The sequence below is a fragment of the Carassius carassius genome, chromosome 1 (assembly GCF_963082965.1).
Source record: "Carassius carassius chromosome 1, fCarCar2.1, whole genome shotgun sequence".
NCBI classification, from domain to species: domain Eukaryota; kingdom Metazoa; phylum Chordata; class Actinopteri; order Cypriniformes; family Cyprinidae; genus Carassius; species Carassius carassius.
In genome coordinates, this window is record NC_081755.1 from 16,751,241 (window position 1) to 16,779,201 (window position 27,961).

Genomic DNA, 27,961 nt, shown 5'->3' on the forward strand with positions numbered 1-27,961 from the left:
CAGATCCGCCCCAAAAACTTCAAAAGAGTCACTTCAGACACGTATGGCTCTACATTGTGTGCGCTTTCTGTGTACTATAGGCTTCGTCGAATGCAGTCGAAGCGACCTGGTTTAAATTCTATGTAGGCATTATATTAGTAATTTAAAACTTTTAAATTATTAAATCACATAAAATCCAGTTTATGCGAGCATAAACGCTCACATTAAGGAAAACTGAGCTTATCCGATCAAATGTGCGATTTTGGTCTTCAAAAACATAATTAAAACTATCAAACATCCTGTTCCTGGTTGTATTTTTTTATATAAATAAGTAAACAGTTATAAAGATGTCATAACTAAACTCCAACTTTCAAAAGAAGACAAAATACTCTGAAAGTGATTTTTAAGACGGCGACTTGAGCGCAAACCGAATACAGAAATGTTTAACTATGCAGATTTAAGTCGCGTAAAATTCTACTTGTGACGAGGAAATCGAATCGCAATGAAACGCACAATAATGTAAACCTATTTAATCAATAGCATGCTTGATTAGTACAGTATATCTGTACAGTATAAACTTGAATTATATCATTAATAGTTCACATTGACTTTTCTTAACAAAAAGGCATTCGCTTCACATACATTAAAACGTAATTTACATTTATGATAATAAGAATATATATAGTAAAAAATGACACTTCTGATGACATAAAGGATCTCAAATGCATCACAAAAGATACAACGGCTTCGAAACATGCTACAGAGGTCTAAAATGCCCATTAAGACATTTTTGAAAGACTAATCAACCGCTAAAAGTCGTCCCTTGCGGATATAAAGAGTGATCAACTCCAATACATTAGAAATAAGACATAACATGCTGCATTCAACTTCAAACCCCTCAAGAAAAACAAAAGTATGAGATCACAGGGGGTTGAAGTCCAGTAATATTATCATGAATATTATTTAAGCATAGCCAATCTAACCTTAATACAACACAATACAAATACAAACTGAAAACATGCTTTTTAATGTAACGTCTATTAGATATACTGCATTTTACAGCGACACATGACTTCAAAGTCGGTAAACAGAACATCAAAGCAATAGCATGGGGCCAGCGCTGGGAGAACACACACACGCACACACTGCTCTAACTCACCATCCATCCATGAGTTCAGTCCTCAAAGTCTCAGTTTTCCATCAACAGAACGAATATATCCCACAATATATCCAATTGTACGCAGTCCTCCTGTCCTCTGATGTTGTTTGTTGTCAAATGTAGATTTAAGGTTTTAAACGTAAACTTCCTCCCGCGAAGTGCACACTAGGTCCCTGTATAGTGCGATTGAATGTGCTCTGGTCTCTTATTCCAGTGTGGACTGAGCTCAGGGTTTAAGAGCGGACATCAAAGAGCGCAGCCGACCGCACGGTCCCGACAGATACATACAGCACTATTTCTCGCGTTCCCGGTTTAAAACAACACAGATCGCTCCAAAACGGTCGAAAACCACATATTTAGTTTTTACAAGCCCTATCGATGCCTCTAACACTAATGCTCTCAACGAGTCGCTGTAAAGTGCCCGTTCGCTAAAGTCCGCCAGAGAAAAGTTTCAACTGAGGCGCAAGGACCTTATCAAAGCAGAGAGATCTTGAGCCGACTCCCCTCGAGCTGTGGAGCGTCAGGAGTAAGTGATCTGCAGCGCCGCGATCCTGCTGTTGCTACAGAAACTTTAAAGACACAGGCCGCTTTTTCCTCGGAGGAATCACAGTTAACCTCTTCGGTACTGTTTTGTTAGTTAACCCATTCACTTCTGCGTTCACACATAATAGAGATGTAAAGTTTGCAATACAAAAGCTTGTTACAGAATTAGCCTTTTTTTGAGCCATGTGCCAGATTTTTAGAATAGCAGTTTATGATTTATGAGTAAAATAATGTCATGGGTTAACAATGACTCTCTACACCATAAACTAGTCACAACTCAAATGAGAATATTAATGCTACCTGTTTCTTACTTTTCTTTATATAAAAAGTTAACATTTCAGCTGTAAAGAAATGGTCACTTTGGGGTTAAAGTCTCTTTTAACCATATAGGCCTACATTAATTTACTCATTTTATATAAACCCAAAAACCACTATTCTAAACATTTCATAGAGAACTTATTGAATTACCTTTCTGTGTTGTTCAACAATTTTTGACATTGTAACAAATTAACACAGTACAAACAATTGTGTTCAAAGTGTTGTACCTGACAAATTAAGGACTATAAAGTAGAATAGAATAGTTAACGCAACAATACAATTTTTATCATCATTTTCATATTGCTCCACTCTAGTGTTATTTTCTTTCTTCAGTGGAAAACAATGAGAATATCTGATCAGATATATTCCATAAGTAATGGAAAATGATGACAGCAGTTAAATCTTTAGGGGAACTATTCCTTAAACTCAGTGTCTATACTGATATTTTAAGGCAAAAGTCAGATTTAGACATATACATTGACTTTTAAAGGAATAGTTTACCCCCCACTCACCCACCCACCCCCAAAAAATGTAATTCGACTTATTCCAAAGAATAAAATAAGATATTTTGAAATATGTGTCAAGCATTGTTGTTGTTGTTTTTTCCTGTACAATGAAAGAAAATGGGGTTCAGCATTCTTCAAAATATCTACTTTTGTGTTACACCGAATACAGGTTTTGAACAACATGAGTAAAAGCTAGGTAAAAGATTACAAACTTTTCATTTTTAGGTGAACTACCACTTTAAAACATGATAGGGTAAGTTAAGACGGCACAAAAGTTTGAAGTAGGTTACTTTACAGTAGCAGTATAGTTAAAAGTCCTTCTCAACTAAAAAAGTGAAACTACCAGAAAAGCTTGTCCTGCATTTTGAACTAGTGAGGGAGGACGTTCCACTGATTCCACTCTTGATACTTCAAAGGCTTGAGCGCTTCCTTTGATGTTCTACATTCACTTTAAGGAGCAGGATATTATAAAATACATGCATTAGTGCTAAATGAGATGAATTTAAAGAGCAGATGTAAAGCTTTGTGTACATTGCTGTCATACTATGGTGAGCAGAATATAAAGTATATTTTAGAAAACAATCTTTAAGACACATTTTTAGAACAACAGATTTTACTCACTTGCCTTATCTTCACAGGAAAGCATTCTCAATAATCAAATGTTTTGTCTACTGTGGAATCGGTCCACAAATGAGACTTACATGGTAATGCTCTATTCTAATTCTAATGAGAGTAGGAAGTAATTGTCCAGGCATTATCATCCAGGATGTGCCATTTGCAGGGTCAAAGACATTCATATGTATCGTTGGACAGCAAACTAGCTTGATGTGCAATTGCCTATTACTGATCAGACCCAACCTGTTTAATAACTAATAATTAGAAAGAAATTAAAAAATACTTCCAAAAGGAAACACCATTGGTGAGTATTCACTTTGGAGCAGCTTAAGTGAGTGCGTCTGAGAGCGTCTGCTGCTCCGTGATGAACGCTGTGATCAGTAACTGCTCTCAATGACTGTATTGTCTGCCTGCTCTTTCAGCTCAGGGCTAAACTCTCAGCAGTTTGCTTTGAAGTGATTATCCCTTTATCACAAGCCAGAGCAAAGACTTTAGGGAGAACAATGGAAAATGAAAGCAAGTAGGAGGCTTATGGCAATTATCACAGACGTCCACCAGGAGTGAAGTGTGAATGTCCACTTTGTGAATGTCTGATGTGAGTGTGTGCAGGGGTCAGGGGGAGGAGGAAGGCATAGATGCAGGGAGGCAAAAGAAAATGAAGCAGATCATGATTTGCATGAAATACACAGAGCAACGACCATGCTTTTGGAGGAAATTATGGCTTAGGCAAATAAACAAGACCGCTCTGGGACACTATCTTTAAAGGTACAGTGCACCAATAAATGAAAGTTCTCTCATCATGTATTTATCCCATCTCTTTCCAAACCCATGCGATTTTCACAAAAGTAGATATAAATCAGAATTTCTTAACACAAAGTGACCAAAAGAACCATAAAAATGTTTTAAAAGCACAATAACAGCAATTAAGATGATTTGTACATTATATTCCAAGTCTTCTGAAGTCTTTTTACAACTTTGTTAGGAAAAGAAATCACACTTCTCCAAACTCAAATCTATTTAAATGTTGTAGCAAAATGTGGTAACAACACATTTAGTAAAAACTGAGATATGACTGAATTCATGCTATAATCTGATCGTTGAATTACAAGTTTGTCTCAGCTATGTTCAGATTCACAAATGAAAGTGGATCAAAATTCCATCCAAAAACCTTTCAAAATGTTTTGCATTTTTAGGTCAGTATTGTTTTTATGTCTTCAGAGGATTTCTTGAGACATCGCAGTGTTTTGCCCATTACAAGTAGGGTTGCAGATGGATGGAAAATTTCCAGTAAATTTCTGTAAATTTTCCAAAATCCCTAGAATATTCCAAAAATATTATGCAACGTTTACAACATTTCTGGAATATTTTCGAAAGTTACAGGAAATTTTCCATCTTTTTGCAACTTTAATTAAAAGTAATGTGAGTTATGTAATCAGATTACTTTTGTCAAGTAACTAGTAAAGTTATGCATTACTTTTTTAATTTACACTTTTTCAAATAACTAATGCCATTTACTTTTTCCAATTTATTGACTGATAGAGAAATTGGGAGGCAGTGCAGAGACGTGTGTGCTGTACAAACACGATGGTTATTACTGTAGTTCTAGACTAATGTGTACATGCGTTTACTCATCTCACTTGCACAAAAACAGATTCAGTATTTCTCAAAGTGAATATATATAGTGAAATACAACTCAGAATGATGCAAACCTGCAACAATTAAACCTGTTAAATAACAAAAATATTCTCTATGTATTTAATCCCGTTTTTAGCCAACGTCTTTACTATTGCCTTTGATGATCCAATTCAAACGTACTAACAAGCAAAAATGTTTTTTGAGAAACACAGCATTATGTTTATTTTTATTATAAATGAATAGTGTTGAATTTTCTTCTCCTGCAACCTATTCTTCAAGCAATCCAGAATGGCAGCACAGCTGAAGGATGAGAAAAAGTAATGCTAACAACTAATGTAATGCATTACTTTCCATAAAAAGTAATACAATTAGATACTTTTTTAAGGAGTAACACAATGTTGCAATGCATTTCTTTTAAAAGTAACTTTCCCCAACACTGCGTTGTTGTATGGACAAGAACCCATGGGTTGATTCTCCTTTTGTGTTCCACAGAAGAAAGAATGTCATACTGGTTTGGAACGACATAAGAGTGAGTAAATAATGATAGAATTTTCATTTATGGGTGAACTAACTCTTTAAGTGTGCATGAGTCAAAAGAAAGGATGACTGGGCCTAAAAAGAGAAAGAACTCTTAGTGTAAGTGCAGTCAGCAGAATCAGATGGCATGCAGGGTGCTGGAGTAGATACAATTAAAGTGTGGCATTAAGATGGACTTTGAAGTTAGACATGGTGTTTTACACCCCTCCAGATGAAGAGAGCAACAATTCATCTGCTTGTTATGGGCTTTTAAGAGGATCTTGTTAGAAATGGGAGATTTAAAGAAAATAAACTTGAATTTTGTCCTGGAATGGCCTTTGAGGTGATAGCAGCAGTGGGATGCTGTCAGGAACATGGTAGCTATTTGAAGCTGGTTTAGTCTTCTGCCAAAGGGGTGGGGGGTGTTGGGTTGGGTTGGCTTACTGAAGGTTATTTATCAGCATTTTTTGTTTTGTTTTAATCCCATTTTGCGCATGACTTTAAAGTCAAACAATACATAGAAACAATGTCTGATGTTCTCTCTAATCCCTTTTTGGCCATGAAAGGGAGCACATCTGTAGAAATGATTTTCATTTCCTTTGCCAGTGGTGGGGAGCAGATGAAGACATCCTAAAGGTTCATCCTCATCCTCTTTATTTCTTAATTTGTCTAGGAGGAGAGGCAGGGTTACGGCCACAGTCAAGATCAGACGGTTTCTTCCATAATGTGAAGTACATCTGAGTGCAACAGACCAACATGGACTTGGTTCTGTATACCTAATGCGCCAGAAATACAAGTGCACAGCAGTCTTTAAAATTTTGTTCTTGAACTTCGGTTTTTGGAAAAATTGAGATGTGGGTGTTGCAGTCATGTTTATGCTAAGTAAGTTCTTGGAAAAGTTCTCTATACATAACCAGACAGATCCAAAAAAAAAACAAAAAACATACACCTGAATGAATCATTCCAAACAAGTTTTATGACATGTATTTAGAAAACAGGGTGAGTTTTCATTTCATGCTGACATTGAGGCTAAGTTTACGCGACAACAATGTAGTCAAAAACTGATTTCTTTTCTCTTGTGATTTTAAAAAGATTAAAAATGTTTTCAAAATGATTCACATTTACATATCCAGCAAAAATGCTGTATTATGTATGCCAGGCAAGTAGTTGGCGCTGTCACCTTGTTAGTAAACACTGTGACGATTATATGTTGTATATGATGCATCTCCGTTGGTTGAAATATTAGTGAAGTAAATCCACACTTTGCTGAAGAAATGTTAGCAAACTCTTGAGCAGCAACAACAGTACCATACTCCGCCATTTGTTGTCTATGTTTGTTTGTGCTTGCCTTTAAAATCGACATGTATTGCACATGTCTACATGCCTAAATCATATTAAGCACACACATCAGGTCACCGTTTTCACGGAAACTATAATCGTGCCATTTTCAGAAAGTTGCACTTTGAAACCCATATTCAAAAACGTGTTTTCAGTCCCCAAAATACCATTGTCATGTAAACACACATGCAAAATGCATAAAATGTTTCCTGTTTTTGGCTAAAAAAAACATTGTTGTGTAAACGGCCCCTGAGTTACACGTTCACTGGCTTTGATTCCGGAAAGTTGCTGTCAAATTGCTGAAGAGTTTTTGTTTTTATTTTTTGTCATTGCAAACTATAATGTCAGTATCAGACCCTGGTAGCATTACTGGGGTTGGAAAAGACTGAAAAATACACACGCCCCCTCATTTTGTGTCACCAATGTGTGGGATTGAGAGCCAGGACACAGGAAATCTCACTGTGTAAATGAGAAAGATCCTGTCCTTCCTCCAGCAGGTTAGAAGCTGCTATTAGACTAAACATGAAAATCAATCTGGAGGTCTGATCTAACAAGCCAAGCATCATGCCTTGTGTCCTATAAAACAATATTGCTGAAAATAGTTCCTGTCTAGCTAAACTTGTGAGTGTGATTTCCAGGGAACACACTCACTATATACGTAACCCTTATAAATGCATTAAGCCTTTGTCGGTTTTGTTAAAAGAACATTGTTAGTTTGGTCCAAAAAAGTAGACATGTAAATCGCACTTCAAATGGGCTGAATGTAATTTCAAGAGATTATCAAGGAACTTTCAATCTTTTTATAGTTTAGTTTCTATCATGATTTTTGCTCCATGTCTTTTCTTCTTCTTTTTCTTCTTCCTTTTTTAGCAGCACTTGAGCTGACAGGGACTCCCAGAGTTAGTGTAAGACGCAATGATCATGTTGTCCTGCGTGCTTTGAGGATGTTTCAAAGAGCATCTTGTACTTCAGTGGAAGCAAGACATCTGACTTATCCAAACTGACTTGACTGCAGTCTTCAATTTTTTATAACAACTTCATATTATAATATCCCTTGTTTGTAATTTTTCAAAAGGGCTCTGTTCATAATAGACTTTAAATGTCATATTTTCAGTTCTTCTGGACCCCACTCTAAACTGACAGACGCTGGACAGAAAGGCATTGTGAGAATTGTATAGAATTAAGACTGTGTTAGTTTATATGGACCAGATATATGATGTGGTTTATTCTATTATTAAACAGCAATGTAAAAAAAAACAAAAAACATACGAAAATATATATTTTTTTATATTGCTCGCACTGACAACAGCAGACAGACACACACTCAAAGCAGCTTTAAGATGAGCGTTAAGACTTCCAGACTGAGCACAGTTGTCTGTCACAATGCAACACATCAATATTAATGATGGGAAACAGACAACTATGAACTCGTCTGGCCCTACACAAATAGAGTGGAAAAAAAGGAAACCTGTCCTGTGTGCATGGAACAGAACCTAGTCTGACAGAAAATCCATGAGAGACAAAGGAACAGAAAAGATTGTCACACACATTTACACTCAGACTGTGTCATTGTCAGACTGAAATGGCAGGTTCCTTTAATACTACACTTCAAAAAGTCTATGTATCCCTCCACACTGTGATAATGACACAAAATGTTATGCTGGTGTTGAAAGTAACATAAGCAAACAACAAAACACTGAATAAAAGAGGTAGGTTAAAACAAGGATTGACATGGATTACGAAGCTGCCTCATTACATGTAGGGACAGAGAGTCTGTTCAAATGCAGCTGTGGATATGCCTGTGCAATCATTAAATCATCATCCTGGAACCTCAACCAATCTCTATCCACATTTACCTGAACTGAAAGGTCTATTTCTCTTAAGCTCTATGGACCATGAAAGTGGGCAGACTATAATTTTGAATTCTCCTTTGTGTGTTAGCATGATGCTACATGATAAGTTGTTCACTTTTTAGTGTGTCATATGCATTTTTTTGTAATATTCAAGTAAATCAATCAGCCAATATGCATGCTAATAAGCAACTAGTTAACAGTGAGAATTGATCCCTAAAATAAAGTGTTACCAACACTTATGGAAAGTGGGGAAGTCGTGGCCTAGTGGTTAGAGAGTTTAACTCCTAACCCTAATGTTGTGGGTTTGAGTATCGGGCCGCAAGACCACGACCAGGTGTCCTTGAGCAAGGCACTGAACCCCCAACTGCTCCCTGGGCGCTGCAGCATGAATGACTGCCCACTGCTCCGGGTGTGTGTTCACTGTGTGTGTGTGTGTGTGTGCGTGTGTGTGTGTTCACTGCTTTGTGTGTGTGCACTTTAGATGGGTTAAATGCAGAGCACAAAGTCTGAGTATGGGTCACCATACTTGGCTGTATGTCACTTCACTCAAAGTTACAAACAATCTCATTACATACAGCCAGGGGCGAAAATCTCATCTAAATGTTGGGGGGGACAATAAACATAACATTTCTCATGAGCAAGTTTTGAAGGGGACACCAATTAAACAGGCAAAATTGTACTTAAGGATATGTGTACAGAGAGGAAAGCCTTACTATTGCATAGAGACCGTTCCATTATCCTTCTTCTCAAAGTTTCTTTTTGTTTCAATGAAAAAGCTGACTAAATTGACGAAAACATTCTTCAAAACAATTTTTTTGTTGTTGCAATGTTTTTGAAGTTGTTTACACAATCAAGCCACCAAAATACAATGGAAAACTTTTATTTATTTATATAGCACATTTAATAGCAATGTTGTTGCTTCACAGTTATAATTAAAACATGCATATATAAAAACATTTGCCATGCCTAGCAAAATGAAGGCATACACACTCTTAGACATACACCCTCACACAACTGTTTGTGAGATCGGTATAGACGTGAAAGATGGGAAAAAAACAAAAAATAATAATTTATTACGTCAATGACTGATTTGTTCAAAAAGTGGATTTATTCAGTTAGGAAACACCTCCTCAGTGTGTAGCTTAGTTTCAACTTTTTGAGTTGGTGAAATAGAGCTAACACAGGCAATATGGTGCCTAAAATGCACTTAATATTAACTTATTGTTTATTCAATTTTTATAAAAATCAAAATCACATTTGTTATGCTAATATCTGGAGAACAACTGCACTCTTAGTATGATGATATATTAGATTAACTATATTAAATGAAATAAACCGACCAGTGGCGGCTCGTGAATTTTAAAATAGAGGAGGCAAACTAATTGTATTGGTCTGGGGATCCCTGCCAATTGTAATTATTATTATTTGCTTAACCACTTTAAAAATGGCTTTTTGGCAGCTTTTAGATAGAAACCGTAAAGAAAATATATTCAATATCGCTACTCATTATAAATACTTGGTAAATTATCAGCCCAGCCGCTCCGGGAGACGTTCAAACCATAGACTGTATAAAAACAGGTTCAAACTAATATCTAATTTATGTCTCTATGATGGTTGGTTGGTATTCCAGAAGAGAGGCTAGCCTCCTCTATGATGTTACTTTTCTCAGCACTCCTCAGCGCTGAAAGTGAACACTCGATGCTGATTGGTTCCCCTGGCCTCCCCCTCCCCTTCTCTTTCACTTAGCGGTTGTAAAAACGCCTGTTATAATCGCTAACAGCGCAGACTACATCGGTGACAAAAGTAAATTGGTAGGCTACACAATAATATTTTTTGGACACGACTTATTAATGACTCAGCATCATCTATATTAAAGAGAAAATAATCACGTCATCCGATGATTAATGTGAATAAAGTAAGCTAGACTTATGGACTTCCACAACTACTGAAACACGATGTTTTTTCGCACCGGACTGTGTGTGTGTATGTGTGTGTGTGTCGGTGGTGGTGATGTAAAAGGGGAGCAGGCAGTGGACCAAAGCAATGTGAGGCAATGCAGGAGGAACTCGAGATGATTAAAACTTTTTTTGTTGTTGCTCAGTTTGCATTTGTATTGTTTTACTACTTACACAATTAGTTTAACTATATATCTCATTATATTATTTACAATACACATTTCAATTATAGTTTAGGGGGGGACAACCCTCAGATATGGGGGGGTCCGGACCCCCCCCGAGATTTCCGCCTATGCATACAGTCCATTGAACTCATGACATGGCTAAAATAGAATTATAAGTGTAAGAACTACACAGAGAACAAGTAGAAATATTCTAGATTATTTCTAGATGAAGTTATTGTAATATAACTTTCTTATTAGGATCTACTTATCTCCTTAATCTCCTGTGGCTCCCATCTTTGTTCACCTGAGTGTTCCAAACCCAAACATTCCTATTAGAGATACATCTGTGTTAAACACACACAGTATAATGTACTGATTACAACCAGACTGAGAAAACAAGGCGGTGACTAAACTAAAATAATATTTTCTTTGTGAGAATCTCTCCAAATTACCAGACTCATCAAAACGTTTGTACTTTAAATATTGACAAAACGTACTATATATTTAAACATTGAAACCCTGGGGTAGTTTCACCCTTTTTCTAGTAAATTACAATAATAGGAAACCTGGATAGTGATTGTAAAAAAAAATAAAAAATCAGTTTAAATGATTAATAATTAATTATCTTGCATAATATTTGATTCAGATCCAAATGAAACAAAAACAAATGTGTGATTGAACATTATTAATATTATTGTGGGTGTAAAGTCTTTACAATAATATTCAAGAAATATTATGATAAATGCTTTACACCCACAATACACTGCAACAGCGCTGGCCAGAATGATGCATCAAAGCAAGTCTGTTTGCTCGCTTTTTATTTGATCAACTCAGCCAAATATTTGCCGGGTTATTTTTTTTTATTTTTACGCTGATCTATTGCTGTCCTTTTGGGAATATTCTGTTTGTGAGTTCAGAAGTTGCCATAATGGCATGATGTGTGTTTACATGATTTTGGTGAAAATATCATATTTATTATCCTCCCTTACTGAGAAAGACTAGACTATAATTCAACAAATTAAAGAGAAAAGATTGTACATTTCAAGTTCCTACAGGACACAAAATATGCACTTATTTATTTGTACAGTAAACATTCACAATGAGATCTTCATTATGTTCAATATGCATTTGCATTGACAAGACTCTAATTAAAAAAATCAGGACTCAAAGTGCTGCCCTCAAGGCAAGTTAGAATGATCATATTTAAGAAATGAATGCACATGTACAGTCGTGGCCAAAAGTTTTGATAATTGCATAAATATTGGAAATTGGAAAAGTTGCTGCTTAAGTTTTTATAATAGCAATTTGCATATACTCCAGAATGTTATGAAGAGTGATCAGATGAATTGCATAGTCCTTCTTTGCCATGAAAATTAACTTAATCCCAAAAAAACCTTTCCACTCACTGCATTTCATTGCTGTCATTAAAGGACCTGCTGAGATCATTTCAGTAATCGTCTTGTTAACTCAGGTGAGAATGTTGACGAGCACAAGGCTGGAGATCATTATGTCAGGCTGATTGGGTTCGAATGGCAGACTTGACATGTTAAAAGGAGGGTGATGCTTGAAATCATTGTTCTTCCATTGTTAACCATGGTGACCTGCAAAGAAACGCGTGCAGCCATCATTGCGTTGCATAAAAATGGCTTCACAGGCAAGGATATTGTGGCTACTAAGATTGCACCTAAATCAACAATTTATAGGATCATCAAGAACTTCAAGGAAAGAGGTTCAATTCTTGTAAAGAAGGCTTCAGGGCGTCCAAGAAAGTCCAGCAAGCGCCAGGATCGTCTCCTAAAGAGGATTCAGCTGCGGGATCGGAGTGCCACCAGTGCAGAGCTTGCTCAGGAATGGCAGCAAGCAGGTGTGAGCGCATCTGCACGCACAGTGAGGCCAAGACTTTTGGAAGATGGCCTGGTGTCAAGAAGGGCAGCAAAGAAGCCACTTCTCTCCAAAAAAAACATCAGGGACAGATTGATCTTCTGCAGAAAGTATAGTGAATGGACTGCTGAGCACTGGGGCAAAGTCATATTCTCCGATGAAGCCCCTTTCCGATTGTTTGGGGAATCTGGAAAAAGGCTTGTCCGGAGAAGAAAAGGTGAGCGCTACCATCAGTCCTGTGTCATGCCAGCAGTAAAGCATCCTGACACCATTCATGTGTGGGGTTGCTTCTCATCCAAGGGAGTGGGCTCACTCACAATTCTGCCCAGAAACACAGCCATGAATAAAGAATGGCACCAAAACACCCTCCAACAGCAACTTCTTCCAACAATCCAACAACAGTTTGGTGAAGAACAATGCAAGAACTTGTGGTCAATCCTCAAGAGGCGGGTCGAAAAACAAAAACCCACTAATTCTGACAAACTCTAAGAAGTGATTATGAAAAATGGGTTGCTATCAGTCAGGATTTGGCCCAGAAGTTGATTGAGAGCATGCCCACTCGAATTGCAGAGGTCCTGAAAAAGAAGGGCCAACACTGCAAATACTGACTCTTGGCATAAATGTCATGTAATTGTCGATAAAAGCCTTTGAAACGTATGAAGTGCTAGTAATTATATTTCAGTACATCACAGAAACAACTGAAACAAACATCTAAAAGCAGTTTAGCAGCAAAATTTTTGAAAACTAATATTTATGTAATTCTCAAAACTTTTGGCCAAGACTGTATGTCAAAATAGAGGAAAAAAGATGATCCCAACTTCTGTTTCATAATGCTTACCCAATGCAAGCAGTGTAACATTGCTGTTGATCAGCGGTCCTTCAAAGTTTATCTCCAGCTGGTTCCAACAGAGGGCCTGTCCCAAATGGCACACTTTATGTTCACTTGTGGTCTTGTGGACTTACAATGGCTGCAGCATATACAAGTCCATTAAGTCCATGAGACCAATGTGATCTAAAGATAATTCGTATAAATTTTATGTAAAATGTGATTCTATAAAACGTACAGTTACTTAAGTTTTTAGAGGGAATAAAACATACAATACCGGCCTTTTTTTAGCATTTAAACGTACCAAACTGGGATATTAACGTATACTGAATATTGATATCGCTGCATTATTGTTGTTGTTTTCAGTTGTAATATCAATGACCTTTTTTTCAGCTGCATTCTAAAATTGTTTACTTAACATTTTGCTCTGTTCTGTGTGATTTCTGCTGCCACTCGTTTCCAAAAATAGGCCTAACGTTACACAATGTTAAACAAGACTTCACTTTTAACCCATAAAATAAATAACATTTCTGCAAAAGTTTAACCGTTACTTGTCATGTAATATTTACTTTGGTTGTCATGAACCACAAAAGGCATTTTCTCCGACATGCTGTGCCTGACAATAGAACTATAAAATACACCAAAAAATCAACATAATTACGAAATGACAAATTTTTATTCATGCACTGTAACCCAAATCTTCAGAATCCATACAACTGTATTCACTTTTTTTGGAATAAAAGTCACAAGTAGGGTCCGAAAAGTCAGTAAATTGGCAACACTGCATGTTCTTTACAAATTTAAATGTTGGCGCCTCAAACGACTCTTAACAGATTGCCACATGCCGTGTTTCTAGTGAGGTGTGTTTGAATGACGCACACAAATAATCTGTAGAATATTTTCACCGATTAACAACATAAATTATGCTCTGGCTTACACAATCCTACTGTATTCCATCAGAAAGAACTGCATCTGCATCGCATCGTCATTTGGATTAGTTGTGGTACTGCTTTTGAAATTTTTTTTTGCAATAAATAAGCATCTGCTAAATGACTAAATAAAATAAATTATTGTAATTGCATTTATCTGTTTGTCATGTTTTACTGTACGTAAATAGTTATGTTTAGGTTTAGAGGAAGGAGTGGAATTAGCGACTATAAAAATATTTTTAATTCTATTTTGTTACTAAATTGGTTATTTTCCTGCATATTTCGATCAATTGCATTTTAGATCCTTTTATATTTGCTATAAAATGGGTAGGTTAAGTTTTGGAGGTAGGAGGGGTCTAAAAATCGAAATCGCTTATTGACAAAATAACAAAAATGTATTGATACGAATATCTTAAATCGTATATCAGATTGTTGGAACTGCAATCAGAGTAAAGCCATGCAAAGAGTGAGTGCATTCAAACTCTACACAGAAAGGCCTCCTGACTCAGCTAGGACTAAAATCACTTTATGATTTCCCAACTAATAAGCAAGGAAAACTTGGCAGCAGCAAAAATCCCACTATGGTGTTCATGTGCATTCATTTCCTAAACATGATCATTCTGATAAGACCTGGGTTCAAATGCACACTTTGACCGGTGCTAGATGGTTTCATATCTGTATAAATTGTTAATAAATATCAACACTGCTGTGGAATGCAGGTGTGGAAACCTAACTGCCACCTCCTGTTTTAGAGCCGGTGTGGGATATTCCATTGGCTGTAATCTGCCTTTATGAGGTAATGGCATACAGCGCTACACCCTCCTGATCAGCAGATAAGACAGAGGCAAACCGGAGGGTGTAAAAAAAAAAACCCTTTGATCCTCCCAATACTCCACAGATGAAAAATATTGATAAGGTTGAAAATAGCTTTGGTTTTGGCTGCAGTCAGGATCTATTGTAGAGTCCTGTAGAGCGTGGTCACGTTAAATATGTGACCCTTTGTTTGGATGGACTTGGTGACTGCAGTACGGGGCAAGATTGGAGCTTAATGGAGGCCGCAGAGAGTTCCCGTGTTATTGTTTAACAGATATCCCACCGTCTTTGCGCTCTGTGCGGTACAGAAATAGATGAGTGGGAGAAAACAGAGAGAGAAAAGTGAATGCTTCCATGAATAGCTATACTTTGGTGTCCCTAAGCAGAGATGCCCTGAAAGGAGTTTGAATTATTAATAATATCTTAATATTTTTTTATTTATTTAATACTATCTGTGGTACATTTTATCTGCAACAATGTGGATTGCACCATTCTTTGTCGGACCTCATGGGTTTGCATTTTATTATATGTTTTCTTTTAGAAATTGAATTGGAAATGTGCCAGGAATTATTCTGGGGACACTTTACTTTGGGGAACAATTTTCACTCTTACCTAGCTATTAACAACAACTTTTCCTCTATAAACTCATTATTTTGCTGCTAGTTCGTAAGGTAGTTGTTAAGTTTAGGTATGAGGTGGATTAAGGGATCTAAAAAATGGTCTTGCAGAATAAGACATTAATATGTGCTTTATAGGCCCTAGTAAACCACCAATATGCTAGCAATAGGCATGTTAATAAACAACTAGTTTTTAGTGAGAATTGGTCCCTAAATTTAAGTGTTACCATTATTTTAGTTGTTTGAATTGATTTACACACCTTCTTTTACTGACCTTCTTTAGGAAGAAAGATGCATTTCAAACTAAGTTTAAGACTATTTTGTATTTTTATTTCATTAAAAGCATTAAATCTTTGCTGCTACAGTGGAAAACAGAGCACAAAAACCCTTTATCTAATTGAAAGTCCACAGTCCCTATTCACAGAAAGACAATGCTTGATAAAACAGCATTTCATGAGGCTCTTGATGATCATTTAATCAGGGTTTCCAACCACAAAGGTTTTTCCAGCAAGAGTCTGAAGCTACTGTTACTCAGAGCTTTGTGTAACATTTGTCCATTCGTCTCAACAGTTAAATCTGCAGATCAAATAAATATCTGGTGGAGTTGTGCTACCTTTGGAAAAAAAGTAGACAACAGGAATCTGAGTGGGCAGATGTGTTGAAGATTTTAATCTCCAATGCAGATTTCTGGAGACCATTCTGAAAAGAATACAACTTTAACAAATGCTGCTTCAAAATATTTTCTGGGAAGATGCTTTCGACATGTGTGATCTTCTCTATCAAATAAAGTTTAGCTGTGTGAATATTGACTGGTTTTACAACTATTCTTATGTTACAAAGCAAAGGAAAACAGAAAGCAACACAACCGATGGCCTAAGTGTCATCTACATAGAACAGCATTTAAGGCGTCATAGATAGAGCATTATCATTACTGGTGGCTTACGTGAAATTCTATTATAATGAATTGTATCAAGTGTGAGCCTCAGATCACTATTTGTATGACACCACTGTTGCTGTCTTTGAAGAGCGCTCCAAATCAGTCACCACACGAAATGTAAATGATCTGAATGCTAAATTTCTTGGATAAAGTTCCAAATTATGAGATATGATTTCATTAAAAAAGTTAGTTCATTAGTTCATTTCATCTTGACTAACATTCATAATTACATTCTGTATTATTCATTTATATTGTCAGCTTCACTCGCCATCCCAGTGGGCAATTGATGTTGAAAAGACATCAAATTGACATTAAACTGACATCAAAAACTTGGCCTGACGTTGATTTCATGTAAAATGAACGTCAAACATATTGTCCTAAATAAACATTAAACTAATTTCAGTGTGGTATTCACTTCCTATTTTCCACTGGAAGAAATTGTAGTCAGAAAAGTTTATTTAAAATAACATATAGTTCAGCATAATATCAATATGCCCGCTGGGATCGATAAATACTTATTACGATAAGATTCATGGACAATGCAATGTAATGACTTCAAAACACTTTTACCATAGTGCATGATTTAATTTTAATTTAATGTAACTACATTTTAATATTTGCAACACTTGTGGAGCACGTTGGGAGAAGTCTGGTGAAACACGAACACTCCACAAAAAAGAACCAATAGTCTTGTTTATGGAAGCTAACTTCAGCATAATTTTGTATTGCTTATTGCATGATTGTAACACCAGTCACAAATTCTTATAAAATATTTTTAGGTATTTTCAAATCATCGCAATCTTACATCTGATGAGACTGAAATCAGTTAATTATGACTTTTTTAAAATGAATGTTTCAAGTGAACAAAGAAAGCCAATGAATTTAAACCGTAACTAAATTAGTTTGAAATGTTTTTTACTTAGTTGGAAAATAATTATGTGCACATCTGAAAAGCCTCTTTGAGTTTGGATGTACATTTCTATAATATTTTTAAAAATAGTATCTAATGATAAAAGAACAATTTTCTTCAGAATTTTCTATATTTCTATAATATTTAGTATTTTCTTTAATATATATTTATTTTTAAATAGTATTTAACGATAAAAATACAAGAACAATTTTTCTGGAATTGTTCATATCTTTAGTTATTTGCATGTTCTTTACTGTTAGACCTTGCACTTCTGCTTTACCTTGAAAAAAAAAAACTGATTACAAATAAACAAATCAACAACTGTAAATGTCAGAAGTGGTGTCCCAGATAAAGGGGACAAGGTGCTTGTCAAACACTATAAACTTTGTTATGAAATGATGCCTTAAACATGGTGTTTCTTAACTATATATATTTTTATAGTATCTCTCAAAGGTCAAGGTACAGGTTTGACACCATATTTTGAGAATGGCTCATTAATAAAAAAAAGTTTCTTGAATATCAAATCAACAGAAAAAAAATATTGTTCTGTATGAAATCAATTTTTAAACTCACCTTTAATCAAAACAGCACAAGTTCCTGTTATAAGACTCAATTTTCACTGCTGATGTTTGAAAAGACTCTTATCTGCCTCCATTTATGGCCTGTACTTTTTTCCTGTTCGATAAGCCACATCACCCAGAAATACGTCACAAATCAACAGTTTATTCGCAAAATCTGTTTCTTGCCAACTTTAAACAACATTTCAATATAACAGAGTAGTGGCTGCTAAAAACTGGGATTTGCCACTACAGATAAAAAAATCAATTTAGAAATATATACAAATTTTAAAACATTAAACATACTTAGAAGAGATATAAAACAATAATAACAACTGATATCAGAGGCAAACGACAGCCACATGTATCCTGCTGTTAAATAATGCTATTAATGCTGATGTGTACAATTGTCTGTGCTAAAATACTGGTAAACATGTAAAGTCAGTGTGAGTAAGCCAGTGTTGTAGTTTGTCTTCTTGAAGAGTGTAAACATGGCTGTTTGAGCAGCCTGACATGTCAACTTCTGACTCAAGTCAGTTGTGTGAGTTTGGGGCGGGACCAGTCATTTGCCAGATGACAGATGGAGTTGGAAGTGTTTGGGAAACTTTTTTCTCATGCTTATTATTGTTGGAATTCCATTTAGCTCCACTAGTAACACATAAATCACAGATTCACCTTTAAAGGGGTCATCGGATGCTACACGCACTTTTACAAGTTGTTTGAACTGAAATGTGAGTTGACAGTGTTTGTACACAACCACCTATACTGATAAAAATCCACCCAGTGTTTTTTTTTTAATCTATTAAAATCTTTAACCCTTTCTCAAATCGTGCCGATGTCAGATGTCTGTCTGTATGACATCACAAACACAGGCACCTCCCACGATAGTTTGATTGATAATAGCGTTTCAGTACAGACTGGACTGGCGTCTTACCTTAGACTCGCCCTGAGTGAGCTGTCATCTGTCCACCATTGTTTCACTGATCTACCTAAATGCGTCGATGTTCGTGTGAATCATTTGTGATCCAGCTTCACCTACAGAAGAAGCGAGTATAAGGTTTTTTAATGAATCTTTGTAAATCGTCTTTCTTAATATTGTGCTAATTAGCAAGTTTCACGATAAATTTAAAGTACACACTCCCTCAGAGAGTTGGCTCAATTATCCAGAGCTTCAGACTGACAGCTGAAGTTCTGGAATCCATGGCAGCTTTCATTGGCCAAGGCCCGCCCATGAGGCCGTTTGACTGACATGTCAAACAACCAATCACAAACAAGTTTTGTTCATCGTCATGTTTCAGGGAGTGAAAATGTAGCCACAACAACAGAACTCTCTGAGGTGTTTTAAAGATTCCATGCCGTGAACTTAAAATATTTCTCATACTTTTGAGAGTCCAGCTTTTAGTTGATCCTCATAAGCCCTTGTCTTCACAGTTGTAAACATGGTGGCTTTCTTCTATCATGAGGGGGTTAGGTGCAGGGTTGGGGAGTAACAGAATACAGGTAACGGCGTTACGTAATCAGGATACAAAAATCCAGTAACTGTAATCCGTTACAGTTACGTCAAAAAACGTAGTAATCAGATTATAGTTACATTTTGAAAAAAGGGGGAATACTTTCAGGATTACAATGGTTTCATTTAAAACTAAATAAATCAGTATTTTGGCATAATAACACTATATTAAGCGCAGCTTGAGTAATGACTCACGCAAGTCACGTGTGCCACCCGCTGGTGCATGCGCTAATAACAGCTGTCTACAATCTCCTCAGACGCAGATTGAATCACTGCTGCTAAACGATATGCTGCCCGCGGGCAAAAACGCCTTCATTTCATGGAAATTCCGCTGCTATTTTGTTTTCAAAGAAGAAAATGCAAACAACATGGTTGTACAGTGTAAACTGTGCCTTCCAGCAACGAAAACACTTTCTTCATCGAAAAAAAAAAAGAATTTGTATTCTCTATTTTCCTGTTGAAGAAAACATTTCCATTGTCTAAAAATTCCGTTCTTACTATATTTGCTTGGAAAAAAAAATTCGTATTCACTATTTTCCTGTTGAAGAAACATTTTCATTGTCTTAAATTCTTTCTTATTATATTTTCTTGAAAATAAAACAAAATAATCTGTAATACCAATACCATGCACTAGATGTCTGTATAGTCCTTTACATATATATATTAATTCAGGGCTGTGAAATTCTTAATTAATAAATGTTGTTGTTTTTAAAAAAAATAATATTTGACCTTGAAGTAATCCAGAAGTAATCCAAAAGTAATCAGTTACATTACTTTCATTTTGGGGTACTTGGATTACGTTACTGAATCCTTTTTTTATGAAGTAATTAGTAACTGTAATGGAATACATTTTTAAAGTAACCCTCCCAAGCCTGGTTAGGTGTCATGTCATCTTTGTTTCCAGGTGGAACATTAAAGAACGCGACACACATGTCTCCCAAAAATCCTGTATAATTCAACCAATCCAATGATGACTTTGAAACTCCTGAAGTGTTTCCACTTTTGTGTGCCATATGCACCAGTGCCCGGTTGCATGAAACTCCTTAAGTTAGGGTTTCCCTGAGGGAGAAAAAATCCCTGAGGTAAGGGATTTCATTAAGAGCGTTGCAAGAAACCTCTTAACTGTCATCCTTACCTAAGTGTTTATACTAAGCGTTTCACTGTAGTTTCTGACAACATACGGCAAAGATCGCCGCGGTTGCTATAGTTACTACCTCTAACAGTAAACAGAACATAACGAACCACAAAGCCAAACCCTTGCTAAAATCACACTTGTATTAATATATTAGTGCTATGGAGAGTACAAACATAACAGAAAACAAAAAAAACGTAAGGCAATTATTGTTTTCGTAAGTGGTTATAATAATAATAATAATACTTTTCAGCCTTTCATCAAACATTCATCGTCTCCAAGGGATTATTACGATCATTAAAAACACGCCTTGGTATTTCCTCCTCTTCAATTAACACTAAATCAGCCATCGTATTTTGAGTTTAGGTTGACTTAAGGGAGCTGTTTTGGGCCCTTAAATTTATTAAGGTGAAATGGTCACTAAGGACTTTGTAGCAACGCTTAAGGGAACACTTAGATAATTAAGGGGAAAAACTTAATAACAGCCTTAAGTTCCTTAAGGAAACCCTTAGGGTTTTTTCTTGCAACCCAAGTTTCACTAAGGGTACCCTTAACCTTATATCTAAGGGATAACTTAGCTTAAGGAGTTTCATGCAACCGGGCACAGACGTTTAGCCAACAGTCAAGACGTCTGAGGCTGAGACTACTCAGAGCGTCTCGGAAGAGAGGGGGAGGTCAGCAGAGCTCATTAACATTTAAAGGAATATGCTACAAAACGACTTGCTCTGAAAATTGCTGTTTTTGACAGGGTAAAAAAATTGTTTTTTACACTACCATTGAGAAATTTTAACAAAACTATGTTACAGACTTTTCATTAAGACCCTAAAGAATCATAACAACTTGTGGAAAATGGGCATCCGATGACCCCTTTAACTGAAGCCAACAGGAAAATGACAACAATGCAAAGTCAGGGGTTTGTGAAACAATGTTATTTATGTCATTCAACAAAATTAATAATAATGCTAATTATAATGACAATAAAAAAAAACAAATGATGTTTTTCACAGACGAACATTATAATTAGCAATGAATGCAACAACATCAACTAAAACAAAATAAATACAATGACTTGGTACATGAATATGGCTTAAAAAAGTGGCACATCAGACGAATGCAGCATGAATGCAGCGTTGAGTGAGGATGGCCGCATGTGTATCAGGAAGGGCTTGCTTTACAAGTCTGCAAGAGGACATAAATGGATGGCCTGATATCATCCACTACCTATACAGCAAGAGAGAGAGAGAGACACACACTGGGGTTGTAATTATGATGTGTTGGTGCATTAAACATTTCTTAAAACAAAATATCCAAGTCTCAAGCATATGTTTAAAGATCACACCACAGGACAACTACATTGTAACAATGGATAATTTATTTTATTGAAAGCCTGGACTTACTGTGTAGAAAACATGCCAGTTAAATAATCATGAATGAAATTAATCTAAAATAGGGTTTGGATGTAATCGGTGACTTGTCCTTTTTTGTTTATTTATTTATTTATTTTTTACATTTAGTGTACAATTGAGGACTGGTCAATAGCTTACCAGGAAATAGTTGATTTATGAGATGAGGTGTGGTTTGTGCTTCCAAACTTCCAATACTTCCCAGTATTTAATATAATTATTATCATAGCTACAAAAACTACTCATCACAAAAACATAATGATAAAACATAAATAAAAAAGCACCTAAGGCACTGTCACAGTGTCTGGGTGGTGTTCCCTGGGTTTCCACTAGGTGTCCTCAGTTCCCACAGTGTTTATCATTTATCACTTCCTGTCTCCTTATTTGGTCACCTTCCTCCTTGTTTAGTTAATTGATTGTTCCCCACCTGTCTCCTGTTTCCCCATCATCCTTTTGTGTATTTATACCTGGTCTGTCTGAGTCTTAGTCACGGAGTCCTTGTTTAATGTTAAATGTTAATTCATGTCCGTCAATGCCTTGCCTTGCCTTGCCTTGCCTTGTTTTTGTTATGTTTGGATTTACCGGTTTTGACCCTGCCTGGACTGTGTATTCTCTTTGGATTTCCCTTTATTAAAGACGTACTCGCAAAAAAAAAAAAAAACAACATGAAGCCCCCCAGGGCGGAGCAGAAGACCACCACACCCTTGTGGTCAAGGCCAGAGTCCTCCAGGGCGGAGCGGAAGACCACCACAACCGTGTAGTCAGGGCAACCCCCCCCCAGGGCGGAACGGAAGACCACCACGTCCGTGTGGTCAGAGCGGAAGCCCCCCAGGGCGGAGCGGAAGACCACCACACCCTTGTGGTCAAGGCCAGAGTCCTCCAGGGCGGTGCCCGATGCCGAGGCGGTGCCCGATGCTGTTCCGGAGGCCGAGGCGGTGCCCGATGCGGTTCCGGAGGCCGAGGCGGTGCCCGATGCTGTTCCGGAGGCCGAGGCGGTGCCCGATGCTGTTCCGGAGGCCGAGGCGGTGCCCGATGCTGTTCCGGAGGCCGAGGCAGTGCCCGATGCCGAGGCGGTGCCCGATGCTGTTCCGGAGGCCGAGGCGGTGCCCGATGCTGTTCCGGAGGCCGAGGCGGTGCCTGATGCCGAGGCGGTGCCCGATGCTGTTCCGGAGGCCGAGGCGGTGCCCGATGCTGTTCCGGAGGCCGAGGCGGTGCACGATGCTGTTCCGGAGGCCGAGGCGGTGCCCGATACTGTTCCGGAGGCCGAGGCGGTGCCCGATGCCGAGGCGGTGCCCGATGCTGTTCCGGAGGCCGAGGCGGTGCCCGATGCCGAGGCGGTGCCCGATGCTGTTCCGGAGGCCGAGGCGGTGCCCGATGCCGAGGCGATGCCCGATGCTGTTCCGGAGGCCGAGGCGGCGCCCGATGCCGAGGTGGAGGCCATTCCCGATGCGGTGTCCGAGGCCGCTCCCGATGCGGTGACCGAGGCAGTGCCCGAGTCCGTTCCAGAGGTGGTGCCCGAAGCCGAGGCGTCTCAAGTCTCCACAGGCAGTCCAGAGTCGAGTCAGGTTCCAGTTGACCCTCCAGAGGCGAGTCAGGGGCCAGTGAACTCTCCAGAGTCGAGTCAGGTGCCAGTGACCTCTCCAGAGTCAGGGCCAGTCACCGTTGAACTTTCAGAGTTAAGTCAAGTCACTGGGTGGTCTGCTGCTCCGCCCTGTTGGACTCCGGCATCGACCACAGGGGCGTGGTGGTCATCTGCTCCACCCTGGAGGACTCTGGCCTTGACCACAAGGGTGTGGTGGTCTTCCGCTCCGCCCTGGGGGGCTTCCGCTCTGACCACACGGACGTGGTGGTCTTCCGTTCCGCCCTGGGGGGCGTTTGCCCTGACTACACGGTTGTGGTGGTCTTCTGCTCCGCCCTGGAGGACTCTGGCCTTGACCACAAGGGTGTGGTGGTCTTCTGCTCCGCCCTGGGGGGCTTCATGTTTTTTTTTTTTTTTTTTTTCTCCTTTTGTTTTTGTGTTAATGTCGGTCCCTGTTCCTTTCTGTTAGTCTGGCCCTCCGTCCCTCCCCCTGAGCCTCCACCTGTCCGCCTCCCTCCTGGTCTCTGTTTTGTGTCTGTCTTGGAGCGTCTGGGAGCCGCTCCTTAGTAAGGGGGTACTGTCACAGTGTCTGGGTGGTGTTCCCTGGGTTTCCACTAGGTGTCCTCAGTTCCCACAGTGTTTATCATTTATCACTTCCTGTCTCCTTATTTGGTCACCTTCCTCCTTGTTTAGTTAATTGATTGTTCCCCACCCGTCTCCTGTTTCCCCATCATCCTTTTGTGTATTTATACCTGGTCTGTCTGAGTCTTAGTCACGGAGTCCTTGTTTAATGTTAAATGTTAATTCATGTCCGTCAATGCCTTGCCTTGCCTTGCCTTGCCTTGTTTTTGTTATGTTTGGATTTACCGGTTTTGACCCTGCCTGGACTGTGTATTCTCTTTGGATTTCCCTTTATTAAAGACGTACTCGCAATTGGTTCTCTCTCCTGTGTTTTCCATAACACCGAACGTGACAGGCACAACCTCTTCATTGCGTTGCATTAGTGCTAAAACAACTCGCTGTCAGTATAGCCAAGATTATTTTTGCGGAAACCGATTCAGTGCATCAAAATATTTACAGTTGCAGCAGATGGAAATGCTGACTAATATAAAAAAAATTCACAACACAAACTTTGGTCACACTTCAGTTTGGGACCAATTATAATTATTAACTTACTATTAACTACGACTTTTGACTCAGTAAACTCATAATTTACTGCTTATTTACAATTAGTAAGTATGTATAGTGTAGTAAGTAGTAAGTGTCTATGTATCATAGAATCTAAAACATGGTCATGCAGAATAATGCATTAATATGTGCTTTATAAGTACTTATAAACAGCCAATATGCTAGTAGTTAATAGTCAGAATTGGTCCCTATAAAGAGTTTTTTTACTGCATAAATTCTGTGTTAATTCCTAAAATGCCTGTATGTTGCTCTCATTGGCCCTGTCCTAAATGGCACCCTAAAACCTTGTGGTCTTCCTCTGAGTCAGCACCCTTATGATGTAATGCCGCTTTAACTGTCGGGTAAAAGTCTGCTGCGGAGCTCTCCCCTGTGCGGGCTCAGCAGAAGTGCGGATTGAGGGAGCATACCGGTGCAAAGGGGGCGCTCGCGAGCACCCTTCTGAATGCTAAAATGACAAATGGAACACCCTACGGTCTCGTTGACTTCATGTACATGTGGCGGCCATTGTAAGTCCGTAAGACTGCAAGTACACATGAAGTGTTCCATTTGGGACAGGGCCATTAAAGCTTGTTTCCTGGTAAAGTTCAAGCGTACATTAAAACTATTAATACATAGTGGCCTAAAAAACATCAAGTTGCATATAAAGACTGGCATTCTATTATTGAATAAAGTCATTATTTTTATTTTCTTTGCAGAAAAAAAGTATTCTTGTTGCTTCATAAAATCACAGTTGAACCACTGATGTCACATATACCGATAAACCCTATTACCTTTATGGACCTTAAACATGATAGTTGTGTTGCTGTCTATGGGAGGTTCAGAGAGCTCTCAGATTTCATCGAAAATATCTTAATTTGTGTTCCCAAGATGAACGAAGGTCTTATGGGTTTGGAACGACATGAGGGTGAGTAAGTAATGACAGAATTTCCTTTTTTTTTTGGGTGAACTATGCCTTTAAAGTCATGTCAGATGTCAGATGAGACCCACCACTGTTTACACCACTGTTTAGTCTCCTGATTCGGTCACTAGATACATTACTCATTATTTCACTGTGAGTTTATCACTCAGAGCCAATTTCAAACTTTTTAAAGACAGTGTTATTTTACTACAGAGAGGAGTGTTTTTTTTTTTTTTTTTAAATGTATTGGTAACCAAGGGACTGCAGATTAAAGTTAGCCATTGGTTAACATTCATACGGAGCATGAAGTATGTTTACACCTGTATATAACAAAAACTGATGTTAATACCAAGTGTGAACGTGAACAGATAGAAATCAGTCTGGAATGCATACTCTTTCTCAGGCTGCACCAGCAGTCAATATTTAATCAGTAACCAGTTAACAATTAGAGTGTAAGAGGAAATGAGCATCAACCAGTGGCCACAATTGACACATGACACTGTTTGTTTAGTTTAATCTGATCAAAAGGGCCAATCAACACATGCAGCAGTCAGAGCTCTGGTGGGGGAGGGTTTATAGTTCACATGCCCCTTTCACACTGCACGTTGGTCCCAGAAAATTGCCGGAACATTGCTGGATCGCCTTCTGTGTGGAACATAAACACGTCCCGGGATTGATCCCAGGTTGGGGACCAAGTAACATTGCCGGGTTCAGTCCCGGAACGAGCGCTGTGTGGACAAGAGCTTAAGTGAAAGTTAACGTGCCTAGCGGTTTCAACTCCTACATTACACGTCACATCCTGATGTCACTTGATATTACGGGAACCTTTACGGGTTGTGTGTAAACACGCGCACATATTCTGGGAAATCACTGGCAATGTGAAAAGGGACAAAAATCTAAAAATCTAGTGACCCGGGAACAATTTCCGGGACACATTAATGGTCTCTTTATTATAAAGCTAGTCTCAGGCTCAGTCAACACATACACAGTCTGTTCACTGTGAAAGCAAGGTAAAACTTTAGTATAGAGATCAATTGTCACTGTTAACTACTTTTCTTATTAGCATGCCTATTATTAACATATTGGCTGTTTATTAGTACTTACAAAGCACATATTAATGCATGTCCATGTTCAACATCCCTAATCCTATCCAAAACCTAATTTTAACCTTACTTACTATTAATAAACAGCACATTAGGAGTTTGTGGAGACAAAAGTCATAATTAATAGTTGGTTAACAGCGAGAAATGTACCTTAAAATAAAGTGTGACAAAGCACTTATGAACACCACAAGCTCCAATCAGACTGTTATGCAGCATTTTGGCATGAGGTTTCACAGGTTTTCTTCGCATGATTTCGAAACGGCCTGTAAAACAAACTACATTTGGTACTTTTGTGTATCAGTAATTACAGTGTCTCTATACTGCAAACTTGGACAAAAATAGCAGAGGGGTGTCTTGTGCACTTGTCATATTTGTGGACAATCATTCTGACAGGACACAAATGCCTGTGCATTTTAAAACATGACTGCATATATGTATAAATAGACAATGCACAGCTGACATGAAGCTGGATTTACTGTGTGTGAAAAAGGATGTCCAGGTCCTCACCTCCTGATGTGACTAGCATCTAGCTGCTCCTGTAAAACTGACGCTCTCTTCTGCAGGAAGCTGACCTGCAGAATAAATAACAAAATCATTCACACGTGTAAGCATTCCCAGAGCATTATGGGCTAGTTCTCCGGTGAAGAGTAGGAGCTCAACAGAAATTAATATATAAGGAGCCCATAGGATTCTGAATGGTAAACCCACAACTGCTAAAGCACTTTCTCTATTCGAAATGGTCAGACCAGATTAATGTACTCTACTTTTAAAGGGCTCATGTCATGAGAATCGGAATGGTCCTTGAGCTTTGGAAATAAAAGACTTCAGTGTGTTATTAAAACAAATTGTAATGCTCAGAACTCAGAAAATGTCCCCCCAGTCTATTAAAGAGCATTTACTAAAAATGGCTCATTCAGAACTTGCACAACTTTTTGACCTCAATCAGATGAACACATCAATGACACCCACTGGGATTTCAGAAACTTTATCTGCCTACTATCAGTGGAAAATAAAAATAGAAATGCATATGATTCATGCAACCCCATTCATTTCTAACAATTGCTTTTACCATGTGTAACAATAGTGAGTAACAGAAA

The 27,961-nt window shown here is 38.1% G+C and overlaps 1 protein-coding gene across 6 annotated transcripts in view; it reads right to left on the reverse strand.

Moving 5' to 3' along the window:
- LOC132140432 (centrosomal protein of 112 kDa-like) overlaps positions 1-27,961 on the reverse strand; it is a 227,079-nt gene that overhangs the window by 167 nt on the left and 198,951 nt on the right. For 4 of the 6 annotated variants that reach the window (XM_059549213.1, XM_059549250.1, XM_059549233.1 and 1 more), the window contains one exon: positions 27,372-27,436. In XM_059549213.1, the coding sequence (XP_059405196.1) occupies positions 27,372-27,436 (65 nt within the window). Of the gene's footprint in view, positions 1-21,607; positions 21,915-27,367; positions 27,437-27,961 lie in introns of those variants that run through there. The other 2 variants (XM_059549219.1, XM_059549226.1) reach the window with 2 other exon arrangements.